Here is a 24,427-nt window from a genome sequence, read left to right on the forward strand (position 1 = left end):
CAAAGTCAACATATTTATTTGCCGCTAAAGCAATGAATAAAAAAAACCACAGCTTTGTCCTGGTTCAATTAATCTGAATCAAGTCTGCTTTGAGAAAATAAACCAAAAAAAAAAACACAGACATGTCTATTGAGAACAGTGCAAAACAACCTCCCCCCAGTGGTAAGAAACTGATTCCAAATAAAAGAACAACCATCTAAATAGTAAAGTGCATGTTCTGAGAAAAAGCCCCTCTGGATGTAGTTTTATAAACTCTTGAGCAGGCAGCGAGGGTCCCACACTGAAAACAAACGATTCTTTAAAAAAAAAAAAAACTAGGACATATTGGAGTGCATACGCACTGGTTCAGTCTCGGTTTGGACATTCATATTACATTACTGTACAGACAAACCTGAACTCCAGTTCACATCCAGTAGTTTACATGCAGACACGTTCGTCATTCAGACCTCACACTCACTATGAATACAGTAAAGGTTGTACAGTAGCTGCAGGTCACCTGCTACACATTCATACACGTCATGCAGCCTCCGTCACACCAGGTGCAGCTCCAGTCGGGTCCATTCCAGTCCATTGCACTGAGGTTTCACATGGTATTGTATAGCACAGTGAAGACTCGCTGCTTTTTCTCAGCGGATGCTTTACGAGAGCGCCTCGACGAGTGTCCCCTCCCCTGCTGACGGGATGAGGACACAGCGTTGCCGCCGTCGTCGTCGTCTGGCTCCTCCCCCTTGCACGTGTCCTCTTTTGGACAACTGTGGTTGGGGGAGGAGTCGTCACAAGGCAAGTCTGTCTTTTTCCCACAATTGTTCAGAGCCAGCACTTTCTGCTTCTTCCAGATGTCGTCTGGGTGAGAAGGGTAAAGGGAGAACGAGTCCTGGGACTGTGATGATGAGGATGATAATGAAGATGTCCTGTTGTGGGGCCTCATGTCCAGGTCACTCAGGTCATTGGCCGAGAGTTCCAGACAGTCAAGTTTAGCTAAAGAGGCAGATCGCTTCATTAAAGAAGGGGGGGTGAGGCCTGCTTGTCGTATACGAGCTTCGAGCTCCATGGCCCTGTGCCACCCTGTCTGCTCCAGGAAGCTCCTCCCCTCTTGTCTCCCTCGGAGCTGCTGCCCTACTTCCAGTCCTGGAGGGGTCTGCTCGCAACTTTCCCCTTTATACTGTCCTTGCTCCGTGTCCATGACGTCTCTGAGCCCGGGAGGCTGCCCCAGATCTTGCACTTGACCGTCAGCCGCCTCCAGGCCGACGCCCTCATGAAGGAAAGCCTGCAGCTCCCTGAGGGTCTGCTGAATCCGCTCCAGCTCCTGGCTGCCACGAGCCAGCCTGATGTGGGCGTCACAGCCGGGGCTGCAGCTCTCCGAGCTGCCCTGAGAACCGGCGTGCAGCCTGTCGTCTGTGTCTGACTCCTGCACCGTCACGCCATCCACAGTCATTTGGTCTGGGGTCTGACACCCAGGGTTTTGGCTTTGGGACTGGGCTGAGGTATCTTGAGAAAATTCCACTAACGAACTAGTAGAAGCCAGAAGTGGCGTTGTCGTATGACCACCTGGTAATGGGTGCACAGTGACGGGGACAGCGCCACAATCTTGGCTAATATTTGATTCAGGGGGACTCGAGTGGTCAGAAAGGTCATCTGCGCCTGAGGACTCGAGTCTTTGAGGCTCCGTTCGGGACCCTGCTTGCTTCTCTTTGGAATTCATATGAACCGCCGCAGCCTCGTTCTCTCCCTGAGCGATGCTTTGTTCTGCGGCGTGCTGCGTGGGGCGGAGGGGAGGGTGTTCGGGGGCACTCGGGGAGCACGGGGACAGTCTGAGAGGCGGATGCTCGGTGCTGGGGGAGTGCAGAGGAGACCGCGGGGACGCCGTGAGCTCCAGCTCCTGCTTCAGCTTCTTCTCCAGCTGCTTGGTGGCCCGCCGTACCGAGCCCGCCGGCCAGTCGCACGGCAGCGTGGGGGACGGGGGGTGTGAGGGAGGAGCCGAAGAACCGTGCGAGAGTTCCGAGCAGTCCATCTCCTCGGGATGTTCTAGCTGGACGAGCTGAAGGCTGTGAGAGGACGGGAGCAGAGAGGAGGAGGACTGAGTCGGAGAAGACGCCGGGTGCCGTATGGCCTCGATTTCTGTGACGATATGGCGGACCGATACGCCGTTGTCATGGTGAGACTGATAAGACTGGTCAGTGCCGTCTTCAGACTGCAGTGATGCCTGGAAGACAGAGAGACAGAGACACAGAGACGTACGTTAGTCACACTCTCGGTGAGGCAGGGAGACATTTATTACAGATGATTGTACAGTGAGAATTATTTCTTCTGTTTTCCAGCAGGTGTCACTATGATTAATTCTGAGTCTTTACTCCTCTGAAAACAGACAAAAACAGATATAAGTGTCTGTTCAGAATCTAGGAGATAAAAGAAAAAAAAAAAAAACCCACAACACAAAATAAAAACACCTCCTGTGGCAACTCCTCACCGTTGGTGCAGGTTTAATTCGAACACAAATGGCAGATATAATAACTAAATAATTGTTCGAACTTTCCCCCGCATGTTTTTGGTGAGAGATTGCAGCGTTTCCTCACAGATCGTGAAAATATTTAAGCACGGTTTCATTAAATATACTGAAGTTACAGACCTTCAGGAGAAAATATAGGATTAAAATAAATCCCTTAAAAAGAAATAAAGCTCAACATTTTTTCATTGGAATAATTTTCATAGTGCTTTAAAATCTTCCAGATAAACTAAATCCATTTTAAATCATTTCTTTAATTACATTTTATGAGCACGCAGTGAGAAAGAATAGTCTCCTGATATGAAAATACATTTAAACGACATTTGGAATGATGAGTTAAGGTTTATTACATTTATTTGCTGTAAATTACAGTATTTCATGTCCCACTCTGATGGTACTGAAACATAAGCATCATTCACCTCAGTTGCACCGACAGAACTTCAAACATAGACAGATTAAAGAGATGTTTGATATGGATTCTGCTTTTATTTGAGGTTTTGGGGTAATTATACTGGAGGTAAAAAGCAGAGTGAGCCTTTACCCGACTCATCCCGTCCGCTTGATACTCCTCCTCACTGGCCTCGGCTTCCCTGTCGGCAGACGGGGGCGTCCGTTGTTGTGCCTGCTCTGAAAGCGTCCGAGTCCGGCCGTCCTGGGCCAGGCCCAGAAACTTCTCCCTGGCGCTGAAGAAGTCGATGCTGTCCGTGCTGTGGGTGGACGACCCGTCGGCCTCGCCGCGGCTGTCCAAAGCAGGGCCTAGCTGGAACTCACTGGGGTTGTTGTTGTCGTCGCTGGGGGCCAGAGGGAAGACCAGGGGGGGAGGCGTGGGTGTGGCGGGGCTGAGGGGACTAGGTTTGTCGTCCGTTAGATCCGATAACGACTGGTTGATTAAATCTGAGTCACTGGATCCCAGAGTGAGCGGAGAGATTTCTTCTGAGCTGCTCCTCTTGGCTAAGTCGAGGGACAGCTCCTCCGGCTTGTACTTGTGGGCTGAGATGGAGAGCTGTGTGGGGGGACTTCTGTGGGCGCGCTGGAGTTCGGGGGTTGGGGGCAGGATGTGAAGCGACGGAGGCGGGTGTGGCAGTGCCACGGGAACGGTGACGGCCACGCTGGCTGCGTTGTCCAGCCGCTCCTCTGGGACCACGGTGGCTGCTCGGGGTCTGAGAGGCGGGAGCAGGGCGGGGTCATCGCAGTCCGATTTGGCCTCCTCCTGAACCGGCGAGTCGCCCACGCCGTTTGAGAGCGCGTGCGAGTCGGAGTCGTGCGCCCCATTTGGTTTGGCCGAGTCCTCGTGTGATGCTCCGAGCGCCTGCAGCACGGCCACGCCCAGGAAGTGGTGTAAGGAGGGTGAGGAGGTGGTGGTGTTGTTGTTGTGAGAGTCGGAGCGGCCCAGGGACGGAGACGAAGCCTTACACATCGACTCCGGGCGATCTGATAGGTCGCTGTCCGAGTGGGAGCGCCACAGCTTGTTATGCCTTTGTTTGCTGAGGAAGAAAAGGAAAATTCAGTGTTTATGAGCTCAGAAATTCTCCGTAAAGCTTCTGTTCATCTGTGGAAACTATTCGAGAACACACCTCGCCAGCAGAATTCCTTGATACTCCTCCAGCTGTTTCATGAAGGAAGGGTTGGGCTTGGTTACCGCACGCTTCTCTTTCACGTAGTCGAAGGCCGTGTCCAGGTCCCAGCCGTATTCCTTCATGGCGTAGGCGATCACCGTGGAGGCCGAGCGACTCACGCCCATCTTACAGTGCACCAGACACTTCGCACCAGCTTTCCTGCAGACAGCAGAGAGAGAGGGAAACTCTGTTGTAGTAAGAGGACATCACTTAGGGAAGAGAGGACAACTTGAAGAATCCTACTTGGCCTTGGTGATGAACTTGTACGTTTCGTTCCAGTACTCCAGCAGGTTGGTGGCCTCCTCGTCGTACACTCTGATGTTGTGGTACTCAAACATGCCAGGGAAGAAGTTGTCGATCTCTCTGGTCACATTCAGGATGTAGCCCACTCTGCATGAAAGAAGAACATGCAGGTTGACTCCTGTTAAACAATGAAAAAGATGAGGCCGTTTCTCAAACCAGATTTTATCCACGAATTGCGTTGACATTAGAATTACACCCGGTAATGGTATATTATATATATATTCTCACCTGGGAACCACTTTGAATGGCTTGCAAAACATGAAAATGTTTTTTCCCTAAATAAAGCGTTTTTAAAGTCTTTTTAATGTGGATAATCACAGTCAATTTGTACTGGGCTTTGAACAGTGACCTACACTCTTGCTGCTGCAACTGTGCTAAATGTGCTCATCATGCTCATAAAGACACAATCTCTTAACGCAGAAGCCTATTTTTCTGTTGATCTAATAATGATGAAGACCTGTAAGGTCCCGAACTGGATGGTGTTATTTGGGTTGCCAGATAATATAGTACAATTCCTGAACATATTGCAAATATATTTTCTAAATTAAAACATGAATGACTCATATAAGAGCGCTACACTGTGGTTGACTCAGATTTGGCCGTTAAATTCACTTTTATTAATTAGTTTTGTTTTGGCCTCGGGGAATCACCAGATTTCTGTTTTGGGTCTTAAGCTGAAGAAGTTTGGAAGCAAACAGTCAAAACAATATTCTGTATTATATAACTACGCCTGGCTTCTTTCAGTTCAGTTGATTACGAAGAGATAATGTGGCTCTGGTGGTAGAAAGGCTCTTTTTTAAATGAAAAGTTGCCAATTTTATCCTCATTACTACTTGCTTAAAATCTCAAGTCTTTGAATGAATCCAAATAGACGGTGAGCACTGGACTGTGTAAAATAAAGTATTTTAGGACTGCTGAAGGAGTGAAATTACTGTTGACGATCAGACTCCTTTTCGGATGTATTTAATTCACACAGTCTTATCTCTTCATCTCTTAAAATTCAGACAGTGACGCAACTGACTGGCTCTTCCAGTGAGTGTGGTTGGTACATTAATTAGCTTGATCAGGGATAGAGGAGTGACTCATTTCTTACCCACTATTCTGCAGCTCCTCTAGATTGGAGGCGTTCCATTCAGAGCCCTGGAAACAAAACGCACTCACTCGATAACACAGTAGATCTACAGCAAGTAACATTGATTTTCTTGTGCCCCGTCTGGTTTTGATAAAAAGAAACGACTTTGTGTCTTACCAGATAGACGTGTTCAAAGATTTCTGTTGGGCTGTCCATCTGTCCCAGGATGAGAATCATCTCATTGTCTATGAACTCTTTAAACTCCCTCAAGTTACACACCATCTGCATCTCCAGCTCCGTCCGGATCTAAAAAAAAAACAACCCAAAAAAAGAGTAGTTGAGATGAGTGGCAATTTACTGCAATGCATCAGGTGAATTTCAACTTGAAGGTGGAAGAATTGCCAGAAATGTGTGCGTATTAATGAGAGACGCAGAACAGATGACATTTAGACTGCTCTTTACCTCCTTGCAGGTGACGTTCTCCAGGTCTTTCTGCATCATTATCTCTCGGAGACGCATTTTGATCAGCCTCTCTGTGCGCTCCCTTTCTGTGGGCCTGTTCACACACACACACAAACACAAAACACCTTCATCGGTAACATTTCAGCGTCACCTGAAAAAAACAAAAATAAATGGATGCATGGACACAGTAAGATCCCTGATCGTCTGTCCATTGATTCATTTTTACTTTGGTCTGAATGAGATTACTTGTTCTGCGGGAGAATCGCCACTTTGTCTGATTCTCAGAAACTGGAGAGGGAACAGAAAATCCGAGAGCGTGGCCTGTCGGCGATCCACAACAAAGTCCCCTTGTGGAACACGCCTGTTGTTGTGCCTGGCTCTGTTTCTAACCACTCTGCTGGGGGACGCATTTAGCCTTTGGACGTCACGCTGATGATAGCAGCGAGTGGCCTAATTACCTCCCCGGAGAGAGGAGAGCTCAGTTTGTCTCACTGCATCTCTTCCTCACATTGTCTAATTTTCTCTTGTTTGGCTTCTAACTGATCCGTCGATGTAACGACACAAAGAAGTACGGGTCGGCAGCACACAAAGGACGACGTGCGAATACAACAGGCGAGTAAACGCGGACAGAGAGGTGATCGTCTGTATTTTGAAAGGTAAAAGTAGACAGCTTGTTTATCTCAACTTGATCGCAAAGGGAATGAATCCACCGGGTGGAGCAAAACAGGCGTATTTCATCCGTCCAAATATAGACCACCCTTCGACATCCAGCAAACCCTTTAACTTCACAGCAAGCCTCAACTTGCCCGCACATGGCCCGAAGGAGGGAAAGTCCAGTTTGGGATTGACAAATAAATAAATAAAAATAAAGAATGACGTGACAATCGATAATACCAGAAAAGGTGCTGATGAAGATTGGACATTTTCTCATTTCCTTGAATCACTACTGGATGAATAGCATCCAGGAATCCAGGGTAATCCCCATAAATCAAACCAACATGAAAACATGCCAATGTTTCCTGCTTCCTGCTATCTCAAAACTTTCACCGGGGAGTTATATGGAGGGGTGTGTGTGTGTGTGTCTGTGTGTGCGTGTGCGTGTGTGTGTGTGTGTGTGTGTGTGTACTGCCAAGTCTACAGACACTCGCAGGTCATGCCGCTTCAGCAGCCACACTGTGCGGGAATTCAAACAGGGACTTTATGTGTTCAGAGCTCATAAAGTGGATGAGTAATCTTGTTGGTAAGTGTACCCAAGGACAGACACACCCCCCTCTGGAGGCAGACGGCGTTGTGTATTCCTGTTTCTAGGCAGGTCATATTTAAGTTTCTTAGTTGTCAAGTGACTTTCTATCTGCCCACGCTCCTCCATTCTTTCTACCCGGTGGGCATCGGGTGTATATATATTCCCCCCTCACACACACAAATTGCCCTTTACCACCTCTTCTTTTGTACTTGTCACCTGCTTCTGTCTGACCCTCTACCCATTTCTTTTTTTTTTTTTTTTTTACCAACAGTAAAGTAAGCCAGCTAAAGCCTCAGCTATTTAGGTCTCTGAAGAGTGTCTGTGTGTGTGTGTGTGAGAGAGACATATTCCTGACAGGTATTGAGGAACGTGACCACACAGCAGGGACAGGAATTTCCCTGGTATTAGCAAAACCATAAATCCAGAATGCTGGGCTGTTCCCTCAACTTTCCGTGCTACCACAAGGATTTGCTGACAACTCGGTGTCACGGGGTGTAAATGGTCAGGCCCCTCTGAAGATATTCCATCCATGCCTGGGCTGCGTGGTGTTGTTTTTTTTGTTTTTTTATACAAGCCTGTTAGTGTTTTTTTTGCACCTCTTAGTTATCCTGGAAGGTTAAAAGGCAGCATGTGACTCTGGACCCACACACAAACAGCTACTGCGAAACATCATTGGCTTTCGTTGAATCCGTGTTGAAAGCATGTGCCTGTGTGACCGGCGAAGAGGATTTCTGGGTACCCCCTATACGTTTATCCGGATGAGTGCGGTCCTGCTTTTCCTGAAGTGCGTATGCACATGTCAAGTCTTTGGAAAAAGTCCACTGTTGCAAGGCAACACTCCCTGACTTTTCAATAGCTTTCTATTATTGACATGCGCCTCCTCTCAAAGTATTAAATTCTGTCTTGGATTGATATTTCAAAGTGCAGTCAGAACTTCAGGGGGTGGAGGAAAGTCTCAGGAGCCGTGGCTCACTTTTTATTTGGATTACTTTTTAAATCAATTTGCACTTGGAAAAATATGTGATTTTTTTTAATGTGTATGTAATGTTTTGTATATTTCTATGACATGAATCAAACACATATATATTGTTTTATCTTGTAAAAATGATAATGCATTCTCTTTTTTTAGTCTAATGATTGTTTATTGGTTAATATTAACCGTTATTGGTCCCAAAAGAAATTCTTCAGGCAGAAATATGTTTAAACATGAGAATGGAGACATTAAACTAGTGTATTATATAATAATAAACAGAATATGTGCAAGGAGTAAATTCATAGACTATTAATAGAAAAAACAATGAATGAGACCAATACATTATAATGTGTATTGCTACTTTTTTTTATGCTTTTAATATAACAATGTTAGTAAGATAATTTCAGTCTGAATGCCGCTACTTTTGAAACGTTGACTGTACATTTGGACAAAATCACAAAAACACTCATAAGTACCATTTTGACCCTGTCAATGATGACACATTTTCAATGTGGTATCTCTCATTTTTGAATGCTAGTTCATGCACGACATATTTTTGAGTCATGCAGTTTGGCATCTCTGTGATTTGATATTCACATTAGAGGAACTAAAACCTCATGAGACTCTATAACATACTGGATGAATCATTGTGTGAAAATGAGATCAAGTCGAACGACTCCACAAGTCCCGCCGTTTGTCTGAACTGGAGGCTTGAGGAATCGGCGTTTGTGTGTTTGGTTTCTCTCCGGTACTCACAGGTCTGTGAAGAGGACGGGTGAATTGGCACGGTGCGACTCCACATCCTGCATGGCGTTCCACTCATTGATACAGAACTGGTTGGAAGAGACCCTGCTCTGGTAGTAGCTGACCCAGGTCAGGAAGAGGCTGCCTGGGTAGTGGTTATGGCAGCGGGCCACTTCACAAGCCTTGTGGAGTGACTGGAGGGCGGACCTATGGCAGAAAAGGAGGTCAGAAAACATTTATATTTATGTTTGATCAGGATCTACTCTGAACAGAAGTTAAATGAAAAAAGATCAAGGAGAAAAATTACATTTTGGAGGAAAGGATAAGAAACACAATTAAGAGATATAAAGGAGAATAGGGTGAAAATGTTGAGAGAGAGAAAGTGTTGAGTACAGAGGAGAAATTAGCAATCGCGCTCTAACGAGATACAATACGAAGATAGAACTGCAGATAGATGAAGGTATAAGGGACTTATTTAAAAGGACGTCAAAGAGAAAAATACAATAAAGAGATGAGGAAAGAAAATCAGGAAATGAAGATCCAGCACTGGCATGTGACATAGATTTAACAAGAGACAGGAAAGTAGAAAGATAATGATGAAAGAGCCTTTGCAAGTCGAGGAAGGATAAGAAAAAGTCACAGAGTTGAAAGGCTGGATGTCAAAGTCAAACTGGGACCGCAATGCTGAAAGATGAAAGCTGCTTACCACATGGCCTGGACAGAAACTGGCTTGAAGACATGAACCCTGTTCACAGTTGACACGCTGAAGCCACTGAGGACACAAAAAGGGGAGACGGCTCTGACCGAGAACATAACTTAAAGTCACCGGAGCAGGCAGCCGGCCGCCCAGGGGAGCAGTGAGAGGAAGGAGGAGTGGTGTCTTACCCGTCTCCATCCAAGTGGATCAGCGTGTCGCTCCACAGAGGTAGAACCAGACCCACAGTACAGCAGCTGGCAGAGAGATCAATAAGGTGAATACCTCCAAACAAGATGCGGCGGTTTGGAAAACACGGGTGACATTCACAAAGTAAACACTGAAAGAAGGAAGTCCCATAGAAGCGTGTTTACTTTGCATTTCTATGCCTGCCCACATGCCTTCCAATTTCAAAATGGAAAGTTTAATTGTTGTGAACTGTGTGTGTCATTCGCCTCATTGTGTGAACTTGACCAGAGAGTGGATTTACACTGCTGTGGCACTGACCTGTCAGAGGAGACAAAGTCCATGCCGAGCACAATGCTCTCCTCTGTGTCCTGTCTGCCGTTGGTGGACACCACCACCATGTAGCGGGTTACCTGAGGATAGGCACTCTCCAGTCGTACAGCCTGCAAGTCATCAGAAAGACAAACAAAAACAGCAGAGGTAAGGACGTGTGGAAACCAGCTCCACGTCGAGTCTCCTTCGTTGCTTTCAAAAACATGTTCCCCTCCGCATTTTATATTTACTTTGGTTCAGATGTTGAATTTTTATCAGGAAGCTGGACAAGCTGGTGTCTGAGTAGTGTTTACCCTTTTAAACTTCTTTTTCTCAAAGGAAAAACGGGAACACTTACTGCTCCACGTCCTTTGGTGACTGTGGGTTTCAGGTCAGAGCGCTGTTGTCGGTTACCATCAGAGAACTACTCTTTAAATCTAGTGCAGGTTTCACATCGTTTTGTTTGCAAACAAAGCGGTGAAACCAGGCACTGTGCTCACAACGCCGCCTCGCAAATGACCTTTGCTACTGTGCTTGTGCGCACGTGTGTTTTACTGACCAGGCGGATGGTGTCCTCCGGGCGCAGCACAGTGAACATGGTCTGAAGATGTTTCTGGAGGTCACCTGCATAAAAGACATTTGAGGTTCAGTTTCTTCTGAACAATTAAGATGATATAACAGCTCAGGTAGTGTGTCGTTTGTCCCCGTGGCGAGTTTCCACTGAATTCACACTGAAGTTTGGTTTACCTTGACCTACATCTAACATAACCTGTATTCTCCTGATATTAGCTTTCACAATATTTACAAGTCTTCATTTATCCACAATGAGCTTTTCCTTCTCAGTATTTTTCCATGATATGATCACCATGTAAATGTTTAAACTATGCATGTACAGAAATATCCAGAACCAAGTCTACCACTGTTGAGGGTTGAATGAAGTCAACACCTGCTATTTTCCAAGATGTTATGGCAAGGTTCTATTCACTACCCCCCCCCCCCCAAAATCACACTTTCTATTGTTATGGTCCATTTCCAGGACTGGGAGTCCAAAGAGGAAGAAGGAAGTGTGGGGACTGTATGTACAAGTCTTTACCTGTGTGCTTGTTCCTGCGCTGGCTGATGCGGGGTGCAGAGTTCTGCGTGGGGCTGTTACCCCTGGGAAGAAAGAGGGCTGCACCTTTCACTGTGAGGAAACTCTCACTGATACTGAAACAGAGGAAGGGGGGGGGGGGGGGGGGGGGGGGGGGGGGGAGACACATGAATAGAAGCCTGAAACACATGGATGTCTGCCATGATATCTAATCATATCTGGTCTTTTTGTGCAGGTCGCTGCATTGTTAACAAGACTGGGGGGGGGGGGGGGGGACTAGGAATAGACAAGTGTTGTCATGAGCTTATGTCAGTGTCACAGTGCTCCATTCAGCTGGCCTTCAATCGGTAGGCTCCCCCAAATCATTGCTGATCACTGCTGACTGACGAGATGCAAGCAAAACAAGACTGTAAGCCCCTATGTGAACCCAGAACACAATGTTCTCTGCTCCTCCACACAGCTGGATCTCACACACACACACAGACCAACAGCTGCCAGTAGGGAGGAGATGGGGCGGGTTGGGAGGAGACCAGAGGTCCGAGAAAGAGGACTGAGCGAGTCCCCTCCTCCACAGTGTTTGAGCAGCGATAAGAGCTGTCCAGCACGCAGCAATCCACATTGCAGCGGGTCGCATTGAACAGAGTTCTGTTTCCCCCTCTGAGACACTTAATCTTATTAAACGTGGCTGAGGTCACTCGCTTTGACGAGAACACATAATAAACAGAGGTCAGTGTTTCAGTTGGATGTCAAACAGTGTAGAAATGAATGACTTGGAGTTTGTTCAGTTTTCTGTAGTGGCTCATTGAGTTCAGTTGGAGGAACCTACTTCAGGAGATATTTAGGATTTTTCACGTAAGGAGAGTTTAGGGACTCATTTTGATTGGGCAGGGAAACAAAAAAAAAAAAAAACGCCCTGAAAGAACAATAACAACTTCCAAGCTTTCATCTGGTTTGGGTCAGTTTCACGCTGAACATTTGAAAGCTGATCAAACTGTTGTGACGAGGTTCTCGCAGTTACAACAGTTGCTTGTTTAGGACGATTTTGCCGTAAACAAAAACTTATTAGGAATTTTTTTTAAACACAAGGAAGAAGAGAATCTGGCTCAATGAGTAGTCGGGACCGAAAATGGAAATGTGTCCCATTCACACAACCCCAGAAAAACACACATACAACAAACAATGGATCAGATTAGAAACAACGTTCTTGTTGGTGACTGATATACTGTATATACTCATCTGACATTGGATCAATAAGAGCCTGCACCCCGTTATTACTCTTACCAAACAGACATTTTAGCTGGGTATTGATGTAATACTCAACGTTGCATGTTTTTGTTAGAGTTGATTCCTCTCAAAAGTAATTTAATTTAAATCTGTATTCAAATGTATCTGGCGTTGATATTTATATAACAAACCACGTTATACATTTAAACACAACTGGAGTGTGTGTGAACCAATACGAAACTACTTTACAGGAACAACGTAACCACAGATCAAATACAGGTCAAATATGGTTATTAAAATTATCCATTTTTAGAAATACTACACTCAAATGTTTCGGGGCCTTTATTCAATACTTCAGTGAACATAAGATCCACACAGAAACAATTATGTTGACTTGCCGTATGTTCTTGAAAATGAATGGACTAAACAACACAGTTACAATTACTTATCAGAGAAAAAAGCCTGAGGAAGTTGGCCAACCGGTTCTGCTCGATATTAAGGTCAGTTTCATAGCCTCTGGGCCAAAAGATATGACAAGGAGCTGATGACACGCATATACACAATGAAGATTACCAGGATTAAAAAAGGGGGAGTTGACAGTTTTGGTGCAAACATTTGCATAAAGCAGTATGTGTATTTTGATGCTGCAACGCTATGCTGGATTATCTAACGCATACTTGGCAGAAGACTTCAAGTCTACACTCAATGAACTCGACTCCATCAGGTTATGCACTTCTACAGTTTCACATAAAAGGGAAAAAAAAAATAAAATCTGGTGCAGTCTGTCAGTGAGGCTTCCTGTCATCCACTTTTTGTGTGTAACTTCATCTCTCTACCCTCGCAGTCATTCAAATGTCCTTCCTGAGTTTTGCTGAGAGCATGGATGGAGAGAACCAGCAGAAACTGACAACGGAGACGTAGGAAGGGAGAAAAAAAAAATTAAATGCAGTCGTGTGCTGAGCTCATTTCCCATAACCCGGTCACCCTTGACCCAGCTGTTTCCTCACCCTCTCCCCCTCTTCCTCTTTTCTGCATTTCTAAAAACACTGTCCCACTTTTAATTTCCGTCTTACTCCCCAATTCGTCCTGAACTGTGTCCCGCTGCCCTCGCAGGCAGACACTGTACTTGGCAATGACCATGTATAGCAGTGCTACTGTACAATGTCACATGTAATGCAATACGGCTACTCTCCCTGAAAACCTCGCAATGGGAGGCCGTGCACGTGCACCCTTGCAAACATGCACTTTCCTGCGTGCATGCAGACGCACTAAAAGAGTCATGAAAGCCCGACAGATTGAAAGGTGGGGGGCTGTGAACACCTCTCAAATGCACTTTCTAAAAATACGGTAGTCCTTTAAAAGTCTCGGCTATTGATAGACAGAATTCACAGGAACGCGGTCAACTTACTGTACAGATACTGAGACGCTTCTCTTTGACAGCAGCAGTGCTATCATACTGTAGAGATGTTTAACTGCATACGCTCTGATTTGGGAGTTTCACACATGTATATGCTAGACTGCAGGTACGCATATGTAGAGACATACCCTGACACACATATTCTGCACACAGTATCATTACTATCAGGACCATAGAAGAGTCCACTAATAATTGAGTTCAACGCAAAAAAGAAAACATTGAGTGATTGTTGAATATGAGCCTATGATGATTTCAATCTTCTAACAATTTTAATCACCAACTTATCAGACACTATTTCATCTAAACATTTAATATAAAATATGTTTACTCAGTTACTCATGAGCTTACGAAGGAAAAGTAATGATAAACATTACTCAGTAGCCACATTATGTCACTCAAACAACTCACTATCTTTATATAAATATCTCCCTCTTATGACGTCAGTTTCGACTTGTGCTATGAGGCTGCCTGTGATTTTTCTAGATACATTTGTAATGTGATATGACCATTAATAAAGACCGATTGCAAGTCACCTGTTGGAATCTACCCTGTACAAGAAAGAAATGTAAGTGTTGTGATTACGCTTACAAAACGCTGTCAAACCAACGGGAAATGTGCACTTTCAAGCTGACTTTAGGGCAAACACATTCATGAAGAGAGGCTAAATGACGGCAACAAGTTCAGTTAAATCTGACTCCAGAGTGTGTGTGTGAATGAGGAATGGGCTGTGGAGGATGAGAGATTAAAGAAAGAGTGGGGTGGGTCATCTTTTAGCATTCAGCCATCCCAGGCTCGGCGCTGCGGAGACGCTGTAAGGTACTTGTTAGGGCAACAGTCACAGACACAATCATCACTATGTAAGGACCACTCCACAGTGGGCAGATAACTGGGTGACCCCCTCCTCCAGCCCGTGTCCATATTAGTCACTCTTAGGAGGAGCATGGGATAAATATAGGCCATGGCTGTATGCGAGGGCAGGCCATGCTGAGGCCTTATGACTTTGCACCCGCGACAGATACAGCTCACAGGCAAAAAGAGCAGTTTAGCTGGTAGGTATGTATGTACGAGTGTGTGTGTGTGTGTGTGTGTGTGTGTGTGCCTACATGTACACAGGTGAACGTTAGGACCTGCTGTGAGAAGATGCAGCCAATAAATGTGGGACTGATGATGACATAAAGCAAAACGTATGGATTTGTGTTGGGGGCCCAGTAGAACCCACAAACCTTAATGTCCTTATTGGAGACTGACTTTTCCCAACAAAGCAGGAAAAGTGACAAAGCCTCAGACAAAAGTTGGTGGAGGAGGGTAGAGCTGATAAACAGAAAGGGAGAAACCAGGTCAGCTTAAACATAGACTTTTGTTAAGCAAGGATCCTGGTCAACCTGCTGCTAAGATTGTTTGATCTCTTGTGGGACTCGTGAACTTAACAGGTACTTTGATAATTCTGTGTGCGCGCTACGGTCTGAGCAGCAGCCTGGGCCATGCATGCACTACTATATCACGACAGATTTTTAAGTAACAGTTGAGTAAATCTACAAACAGATAAAAGTCGGGAGTTATGAAAGAACGCTGTTTTATAATGACGATCAAACAGAGATGAGAGTTAAACTACTACGGCCAGAATTGTAGATCTAATCTTTTACAGCTTGGCGCAATGAAACACTACCACCTGTGTTGTTGTTTTTTCACAACATGTCAAACCTGAACACAAACACACACACACACCCTTATTAAGCTACATGAAAACAAACAAGACTGGCTGTGACGTGCAAAACACACCTCATCTAAGTTCATGGAGTACACCGAAGTCAAATATATAATCTTCAAGTAGGCCAATTGAATTTCACCAGCAGACAGAGGCATACATACACTGCCTTACTGTAGGTGGTGACCTATATCCAGCTGCCCATATCCTTGCTCAGCTGCCGAGGTCACTCACACACTGAAATATACACTTCACAAAGTCACGTTTCAGTCTTTATCTGTTTCCCTTGTGAAGAAAAACAATGAAACCTAGAGCGGAAGCGTGGAGCTTATCGGCACTTCTGAAACTGGTGCCATAACAATAGGGTTTTAGATGGCACCTCGCCACAGGTAATACTTAACACCGGCAACAGCCTCCAGGCTTGTAATTACTCCGAGAAGCACGGGTTAAACATTACACATGTGCAACGTGCAGGGGTAAACAAACACAAATACATACGTGGTCATAAAAAAAATAAAGCAATAAATTAAACGCACACACGCGTGTTTAACATCAAAAATATGTTGAAGGATAAATACAGCAGTGGAGACAAATGCAAGCATCCCTGTAAAAAGTCACGTGACTTGCCAAACTACATTGATTTACTGTACACGTGACTTTAATCACACACTATAAAACCATCCTCAAACTTCCACCTACACAAATAATTCAATGTTTGGTTTACTCAAAAAACCCCGTTTGCAATCATGAGTGGAATAACCTGAAAAATAATACAGTCTATGACTCACTATGCTGTAAACCACAACATAACCTGGAACAGAAAAGCCCCTTCACAGAACCATAAGATAAGGGTAAAGGTGATATCATTAGCTTTAAAACAAGTAATTTGTACGTAACTTATTTTGTCGAGTCCCTAAATTAGTAAAGCTCATTAAGCCTCAGATTGCAAATTTAGCAGACGAGACAGATCGCTCCAGACTTGTCTTCAGTTAATTTCTTCACATCGCACAAGCAAAAGGAAGTGTAAGCTCCGTTAATGCTAACTGGGTGACATTAGACAACCTTTATATTATTAGCCTTTTTTAATCTATGTTGGCCAGCTGACCTGAAAAGCAGAGAGCCAGAGTTACTTAGTTTGTGTGTTTAAGGGGGAAAAGAAGATAGTGGCAGTTGCGCAAATAATATTCAGGGCAGAGTAGCACTGAGTTATAAGAAGGCTTAGTGTCATGGTCACAACAGAACTCTTTAAATTGACATTTAATTGCACAATTCCTGAAGTAAGAGTCCAGAGCCAGGTGGAAGGAAGCCAATTCGAGTCCGTCTCCAGAAAGCATTACCTTACAGTGAGTTACAGTCTTCTGAAATGAGGACGATGTTTTTGTCTCTCACGACACAATCAACAAAACCAAGCTTACCCTTTCACTTAAAATGTGATTTTCGTGGTTGTTAACATTTGTATTCATATGCTAATCAATGCCAGTTTAAAACAACAACTTTCCCTCCTGCCATCCTGGAACCAGGCACTGAAACAGGGAGCTACGAAATGACTCTTCATGATACCTCCTGATATGGCACCCAGGTGTATGTTGGACTCAGTAAGGTAGCAGTCAAGTGGAATCTCCTCAAATCAGACCAGTGTCTGAACTTGTGACAGCAGGTAAGATGATTCACGCATCCTACAGAGCGTGATGCCTTAGTAAGGTCACAAAAAGGAGAACAATGATGAGTAAGTCACTGCTACGTCACCAGGAAACACATTCGTCTGTGATGCTGCACAAGTGTGGCAAAAGGATCCACTTACTCACAGTTAGTGTGAAACCAATGCAATCCAAGTAATGCAACGTTTGATTTCCCATCGTTTGAATCATTGTCTAAGCTGATTCGTGCTTTATGTCTCCACAGCTTCACTGCACTGTTACTGTCTGTGTCATAATAAAATCAAGCTGCAGCTTATTGCAGTCTACTCACAGTACACACACAGGTTGCCCTTTTTTTTTTCTATTATTACTTACAGCTGGTTGATCTGATTTTTTGACACCACTGCGTCGTCGCCGAAGTGTGGAACCATCTCGGCCCCGCAGCAGGAGCAGAAGCTGACCGCCGACGAGCTGTCGGAGGCGGACACCGTGCCGAGGGTCATGTCGGTGCTGGAGCGGGGGTCAGGTGCTCTTGATCCGAGGGGGGGGAACTTTTTCTTTTTTTTTTGTTTTACTCCACTCCTACAGTCATTTACGTCGGCATTACACAAAAATCAAGATGATTCGATATGATACGATTGTAAAAGAGTGGAAAGTAACTAAATATCACGCAAAGCACGCGCTGGTGCGCGAGATGTTTCCCAGTTTGTATTGCACGTAAATTAAGCAGCGACATCTGACAGCGCGCGCTCTCCGCAGCGCCTCGCGCCTGTCCACGACCCCCCCGTCAAACACATTTCTATACGACTTCTAAGCACGCTTCATCCGCGGCGTTAAAACAAAAGCTAATATCCTTCACCGAGTACCGGACTGAGACATATGACTTCGGTCAAACTCTCTCCGGAGGAGTCGTCGGAGGGCGGAGCTGCAGCCACGTGCTTGGGGGGAAACGCAGGAGCCAATGACGGAGAGAGGGAAGTCCGGACGGGACGCACGGGCGTGTGCGCGTGCGCGTGCGTCAAGGCTCTGGCAGCGTTTCCGCCAGCTGAGGGTGTGCTTATCAGGAATGCACGGTGTTTGGTTAAAAACTGGATGGACCAACTTCTTGGTACAACGCGGTACGTGTTTCTAACGTCTTACATAACAAAGTAGGTTCAAGTCAAGTGTGTTTGATGAACCTAACAAGTTAAAACATCTGAAGACAACAAAGATCCAGCGCCCAATTGGGTAGTACTGGTATATGAGGGTCAACACTGGATGTGCCCATAATTCAACTAATGTAATAAGAGGCAATCACATCCACATGAGCTTTTGGTTTTTCTCAGAAAGCGCAAAGTCTCCACTCCACCCATTCCTCCAGACACAGACCCTGTGGTCGGGTTACATAAGGAAGAAGAACAAATGAAAAACATGCTGGGGTTCTTGCTGGCTGAAGGCAGCAGCTGTGGTCTGGAGGCCGAGCAGAGATACACTGGAGCCCGCCTTGTCAGGACAGTCTGTCATCCCTTGCATGGAGCTCATCTGAGGATATCAGGTGTGAACCGAGATGCCCTTCCATGTCGGACAGGCGCAGAGTTGTGGTTCATTTTTATAGCCAATCACACATTTTATGGCCAATTGGCGTGCCAGCATGCAGTGTCCTATGTAAGCTGACAGCGATTTGAAAAACATCATAAAACTGCAGGCCTCCTCCTCATGTTCACACCGGCCTGCACCAAGTATCTTAAACAAAACCATCTGCAGGACCTGGCCCTCCATGTACTTCTATGCAGCTTTGCTAAATTGTTGTTTTGTTTTGTTTCTTATGGCTTGTTTTTGCTGTTACAGTGTTATGTTATTTCAGAGGGTGGTTAAGGCCCGCACTTGAATCCCAGGTTCGTGGCGTCTCCAGATCCACTCCACTACATGAAAGAAGCTCCAGCCCGGCCAGAACACGATAAGTAATTACAATAGACAGGAGAAAATGGAAACATCTTCCCAGAAACTATAATTTGACGACAGTGGATTGCAAAATTACAGAAAGGCATATTATGTGTTGTTCTAGGACGCAGTAGGAACTTAAGTTATAGTAGGTTGTCTGCATGGTGCAATTAGTTTAATACTGCATTATAAAGTATAAAAACTGACAGCATGACCGTAGAAAACAAACATTACCAAGGGCTGAAGCGCAGATGAGTCAGCCGAGCACAAGATAGGGAAATACAATACACTGAACATCTGTATTTACACGTTTTAATAACCCGCCATTCATATAGGATCTCTTTTATACAGCTAACCTGCACCAGGTCTCACTTGGCAGGGACTGACAAAATGTCACGGATAGTTGAACTGTGAAGTTGAACTGAGAAAGAATGCGGCCGTACGACACGCCGTTGTTTCAAGGATTACAAGCTCACCCACATCTAAATGAGCGACTGGAGGGAACTCATAATACTGAGAGTTCATAATCTCAACAGTTCATGCCACATGTTCATTTTCCATCTATTTTTTGTTCTTTACATATTTCATGTATTGTTTATTGTTCACAATTGTTATTGTTTTACAACTCATGGATAGCTCTATGTTGATGCCATTGTAGTTTTTGCAATGCTTGTAATGTATTTGATTTCAATAGTGAACTTAATTCTTATTGAAATATCTACATTTTAGTATTTCAGTCTCCCTCCTGTGGTAATGTGTGTATACACATGATATTGCTGTTGATTTTAGTGTACATAATGTGAGCTGTGCATTATTTTTTAGAGTCTATTTATACTTTACTAAGAATTCAAATTCTACTCATCTTCTATTTCGCTTTGTTTGACAGTCCATACACAGCCAGATGCACATCTTGGGGCAATTCAGAGTCACCAATTACTCCCACGGGTATGTTTTTGGAGTGCAGGAGGAAATTTAGAATACCCAGAGAGCATGGGAACGTCGGGCTGTGAGGCAGGAGTGCTCACCACTACATCTGTTGATTTATAGAATTTGAATGGGTGTAAAAGTAAGAAAGAACAAACAAAAAGATGAAAGGCATGTAAAAACAAGCTTTGGATTCACAAAAAGAGAACTCCATTCATAACTAAATGTTCCTGACAGGCCATACTTAACCGATTAAACCATTACCTTTCATTTTTAAAATCAGACACAGAAGACGGATCTTCTGAAAGAGTTTCTCTTTTAACTGGCAAAAGTAAATCAGATTTTCCCCCTCGGTGTAATATGTTACCTCATTCTTGCAAAAATGAATGCTGGGAACTTGTCAGATTTCCAAAAGCAGTTTTCTGGCCAGCGGTGTTGTGAATACAGAGAGATGACCCGAGCCTCACCGCTGTCCTTTATTCTTCCTCGGTGAAAACCACTCATAATAATGTGGTTAGAGGAGTGGTTGGGATAAGGTCCTTGATCTTTTGGATATTTTACACTGACCTCTGAAATACCTACGACTATTTCTTTGTAATTCGATGGGAGAGAAAAAGCAGTGTGGGAACTGTGCGGCCAGCATTGTCTTGCTTCTCTTGCAATGCAGGCACGGATCAGCCGAGGTAAGGTGGTGAAGACAACAGCTGCAATTTACACAGCTCCTCGAGCAAGGCAGCAGACGGCACTTCAAATATTTATATCACGTACATTCTCAAAACGATAACAGACATATCTCAACAAGTCATCGTGTTTTCACACTTGTCTCGTTGTGCGTGTTGTTGCCCACAGCCGACACTCAAACACCTGCAGCTTGATCCTCTTCCCAAACATCTTTTTATTGCGTCACGAGACAGTTGACTGTTTAGCGTCATCAAATCTGTCCCGGACTTAGTGGAAACATATTTCTCTGTTGCGGGGGGGGGCTGGTAACATGAGACCATGTTGTGGTGTTTTGCTTGAGCCCCTGAACAAGTTGCACAATTGTGTCTTCAGCTGGTTTGTCAACAGACGGGAATGGGCAGAACCGCCAAGCTCAAAAGGTGCATGTGGGAGGGAGGCCCTCTGATCTGCTTAATTTACCAATTCCTACAGCTGGAAAGAGGGGCTACTGTTAGCACACTGTGGTGCAATAAAAGGGCAAACCGGTCAACTCTCTGCCTCTCCTGCGGGGGGATTTATTGCCGGACCACAACGGAATCCATTTCCATTCCATCTGAAAATGCCAATTATTTTCTGACGGTAGGGAAGTGTGCCTGAAGGGTTACAGTGGGCGAAATAAAACACACAAATACTTTTCAAGATGGAAAACAAAGAGCAGCCTGAGCTCCAACACCTTTGGGTTCAAATATTTGTCGACGACTCAGCCCATTTAGTTGGGAGAGGAGCACTTAACCTTGGAAAAACAGAGCCAGATAAGAAGAACAAAGACCGACTTGTTAACAAAAAGAAGTCAGTGGAGGAGAAACACATTGTTTGGTTAAGAGCCACAAACTGGATATATGAGTACTGGTAAAGTAAAACTCTCTAAGTTTTTATAAAACCCTCCACATTTCGAGGTGTGAAGTGAGTGGCACATGTAGGACTTCATAACTACTGCAATGCAGAGACGTGGACAGAACTGAGGCATGAAGATTAAAAAAAATTTTTAAAAAGCATTTACACGACACAAAGTCTAAATTGCGTCGTCACATTTCCTGCACACACCGTTTAACACATTTTACGCGTCCTGTTTTTGCAAATTTCTCTTGCATTGCCGGTTGGAAAGTGATCTGTGCAGGATGTGGAAAAGGACAGGACGTGCTTGATGTTCAAACAGTGGGACTACTGCGGGAAAGCGGTGGGCAGGTGTGCAATCTGCCGTTGCGTGTAAATGACAGGGAACACCTTATAAAAATCCAGGAGGCATGTCTTCACACGTGAAAGGTGAAGCTTGCCCTTGGTTTGGTGTTGGCTGCCGCATCTTGACCTACTTGATCTACAAAGTCATTAAATGCTTGATGAACCTGCTCTGCATGCGTGCACCTGGAGCAGCACTGCAGTTTGAAATCCACAATCTGAAAATTAAACTGTACGTATCGAGACTTGTGGGGCAAATGAATTTGGCTGGTCGACTGTCAGGACTTGTTAGCCTGCGCTCATCGAGTCAAGCCCCCCCACCCCCCGAAGACGACAAAATGAACTCGACAGTCTGTGAAAGCAAGCCAAACCAACACTTTCAATTGTTATCGCTGCAAAACAACACAATCACGTGTTTGGCAAAAGAAAACTCTTTACAACGTGAACACAATGGGTGGACAAGGTCAGATCTTTCTCGTCTTCTGCCCACCGGCTTCCGACAACCGCAAATAGATAAGGAGGCAGACGTATTGCCGCACGTGACATTTTATGAGCCTCACACCGAGCAATTAGAAAGAGCCGACGGTCCATGGCATTTCAAGTCAGACAGTACAGGTGTGATTTGTCACAGCTGGATTCTTCTAGTGACACGTGCAACATTATGCCGGCTTTAAGCTCTTTAACTAGTTCAGCGATCGAAGAGGCATACAAACTGAGTATTACTGTGAAATGTGGCCCAGTCTTGGTTCTGCACCTGCAGTGTCACATCGATCACGAGGCGGGGGGGGGGGGGGGGGGGGGGGCTCTCTCGTATGCTGGGTTTACAGTGAGAAAATACAAATCGATCAAGTGTTAAGGGTGCATGAGCAAAAAAGAAAAAGAAAAAACAAATCTGGCTGCGTAACAAAGTGACTTTCAGTGTTGTGGTCCACCTCTAAGAGGCGTGTCATGCCACCCGATATCCCTGCAGTGGAAGCGCCCCAGATGGTGGTGCAGTGGCCACAGCAGAGTGAACTCCTTTCAGTCTCATTTATCTAACCTTTTGAAGATTTACTTTAGAATAGAGGAAAAAACCTTCAGATGCTGGTTTTGTAACTCTGGATAGAGGAGAGAGAAACTAAAGTTTTTCAAACCCCTGTCCTTGACAGTCTGTGTCAGTCTGAGGCGGCAGCGTGCGGTAGAGATCCATTATTGCACTGCAGCAACGTTATACTTCATTAGTGTGGAGCAGCTGTTTGTGTGGGTCCCTGTGAAAGAGAGGTTGACACCGTGTGAGCAAGAGGGGAGAATAGGAGGCTCAGATAAAGTGTGAGCCAGTGAAAAAGTAGACCGAATGAGTTAAAAGAAAAAGAGACTAAATTTCAGCAGAGGGGCGAGAAATGAAGATGGGGCAGAAATATCACTGCAGTGCAGGAGCCGCTCTGCTGCTCCGATCCATTTGGCGGTTTGGGGGAAACACGCAGTTAATTGGACCTCTACTCTTATGTAATGTGCATCAGGGGTCACTCAGCAAGGGCTTTGGCTGCAGCCCGCATATCAGCAGGCTTAAACAGACAACTAGGCAACCGAGGCAAATGGTAAAACATAACAACGTTAGCCGGATGAGGGAATAAGCTCGATGTATGCGTGTACATGTGTGTGTGCACTCACATCTGTGGGTATGACTTCACCAGTTGCTGCCGCTATAAGATATTACCTAACAGATAATTGGGACCACATGTGTGTCTATTCGCTATCGGGGTGTGTCGAAGGTGATGTCATCACGTCTCAGTTTTCAAATATATGTGACACAGTCAGAAATCTATTCAAACGCGGTCCACGTCGAGATAACATCCACCCTGTTCTGCGTTAACGCGGCGTGCCACACATGAAACACTGGACTTATCCCGGATCAGGTATGATCATAAACTCAATTAGTTTCATGACAATAAAAAAAAAAACAGCTTGCAGCAGCAGCACTGCCATTGGTAAATGTTTGTGTAAGCTTCCATGTTTAGTTTGCAAAATGTGCTCCCAATACCAGCGGAGCAGCAGTTTATATGCACGGGCGTATCTATCCCGTTCACGTCAGCACGAGTGTCCTGGTGGAGTAGGCAGGGCCGCCCAGGAACAAGGACTTTGATTTAGCCTTTGTCGGCTTTAGATATGAGGAAGTCGGTGAAATGGTGGGAATAAGGCTGGGAGAACCGCAAATGGGCGGTCCCCATACTGGAGTGAGAAAGCTGAACACTGGCACACACAGACTGCCTGTGTGCTCCATCCTATAGACAAATGTATGGATTGATAAAGGGCATTTTCTTTTAAGTCAAAGGAAGGACAGTTGTCTTTGTGGCTACACTACCAAACTTAGGTTCACACTCGGCTGGAATCGAATCACAGCTGATCGCCAGTCCGTCACAGGGGGAAACCCACATTCACACCAATGATCAATTTAGTGACGCCAGTTAACCTGAAACACGTTTACACGAGTGCCGATCACGGCACGACTATGGAGCGCACGGCAGGG

The 24,427-nt window shown here is 45.1% G+C and overlaps 1 protein-coding gene across 2 annotated transcripts in view; it reads right to left on the minus strand.

Moving 5' to 3' along the window:
* Positions 1 to 24,427, minus strand: part of ssh2a (slingshot protein phosphatase 2a) — a 29,176-nt gene continuing 4,749 nt past the window's right edge. The window contains exons 1-14 of one of the 2 annotated variants that reach the window (XM_080459537.1): positions 17,557 to 18,089; positions 11,202 to 11,314; positions 10,668 to 10,732; positions 10,118 to 10,239; positions 9,802 to 9,867; positions 9,623 to 9,688; positions 8,929 to 9,123; positions 5,957 to 6,050; positions 5,672 to 5,800; positions 5,516 to 5,562; positions 4,363 to 4,509; positions 4,078 to 4,278; positions 3,045 to 3,987; positions 1 to 2,203 (exon numbers count right to left, since the gene is read on the minus strand). In XM_080459537.1, coding sequence (XP_080315663.1) covers positions 584 to 2,203; positions 3,045 to 3,987; positions 4,078 to 4,278; positions 4,363 to 4,509; positions 5,516 to 5,562; positions 5,672 to 5,800; positions 5,957 to 6,050; positions 8,929 to 9,123; positions 9,623 to 9,688; positions 9,802 to 9,867; positions 10,118 to 10,239; positions 10,668 to 10,732; positions 11,202 to 11,314; positions 17,557 to 17,684 — 3,936 coding nt within the window. In that variant the 5' untranslated portion in view covers positions 17,685 to 18,089 and the 3' untranslated portion in view covers positions 1 to 583. Of the gene's footprint in view, positions 2,204 to 3,044; positions 3,988 to 4,077; positions 4,279 to 4,362; positions 4,510 to 5,515; positions 5,563 to 5,671; positions 5,801 to 5,956; positions 6,051 to 8,928; positions 9,124 to 9,622; positions 9,689 to 9,801; positions 9,868 to 10,117; positions 10,240 to 10,667; positions 10,733 to 11,201; positions 11,315 to 17,556; positions 18,090 to 24,427 lie in introns of those variants that run through there. The other variant, XM_080459538.1, reaches the window with a different exon arrangement.

This window comes from Lipophrys pholis (assembly GCF_963383615.2).
Source record: "Lipophrys pholis genome assembly, chromosome: 3".
Classification (NCBI taxonomy): domain Eukaryota; kingdom Metazoa; phylum Chordata; class Actinopteri; order Blenniiformes; family Blenniidae; genus Lipophrys; species Lipophrys pholis.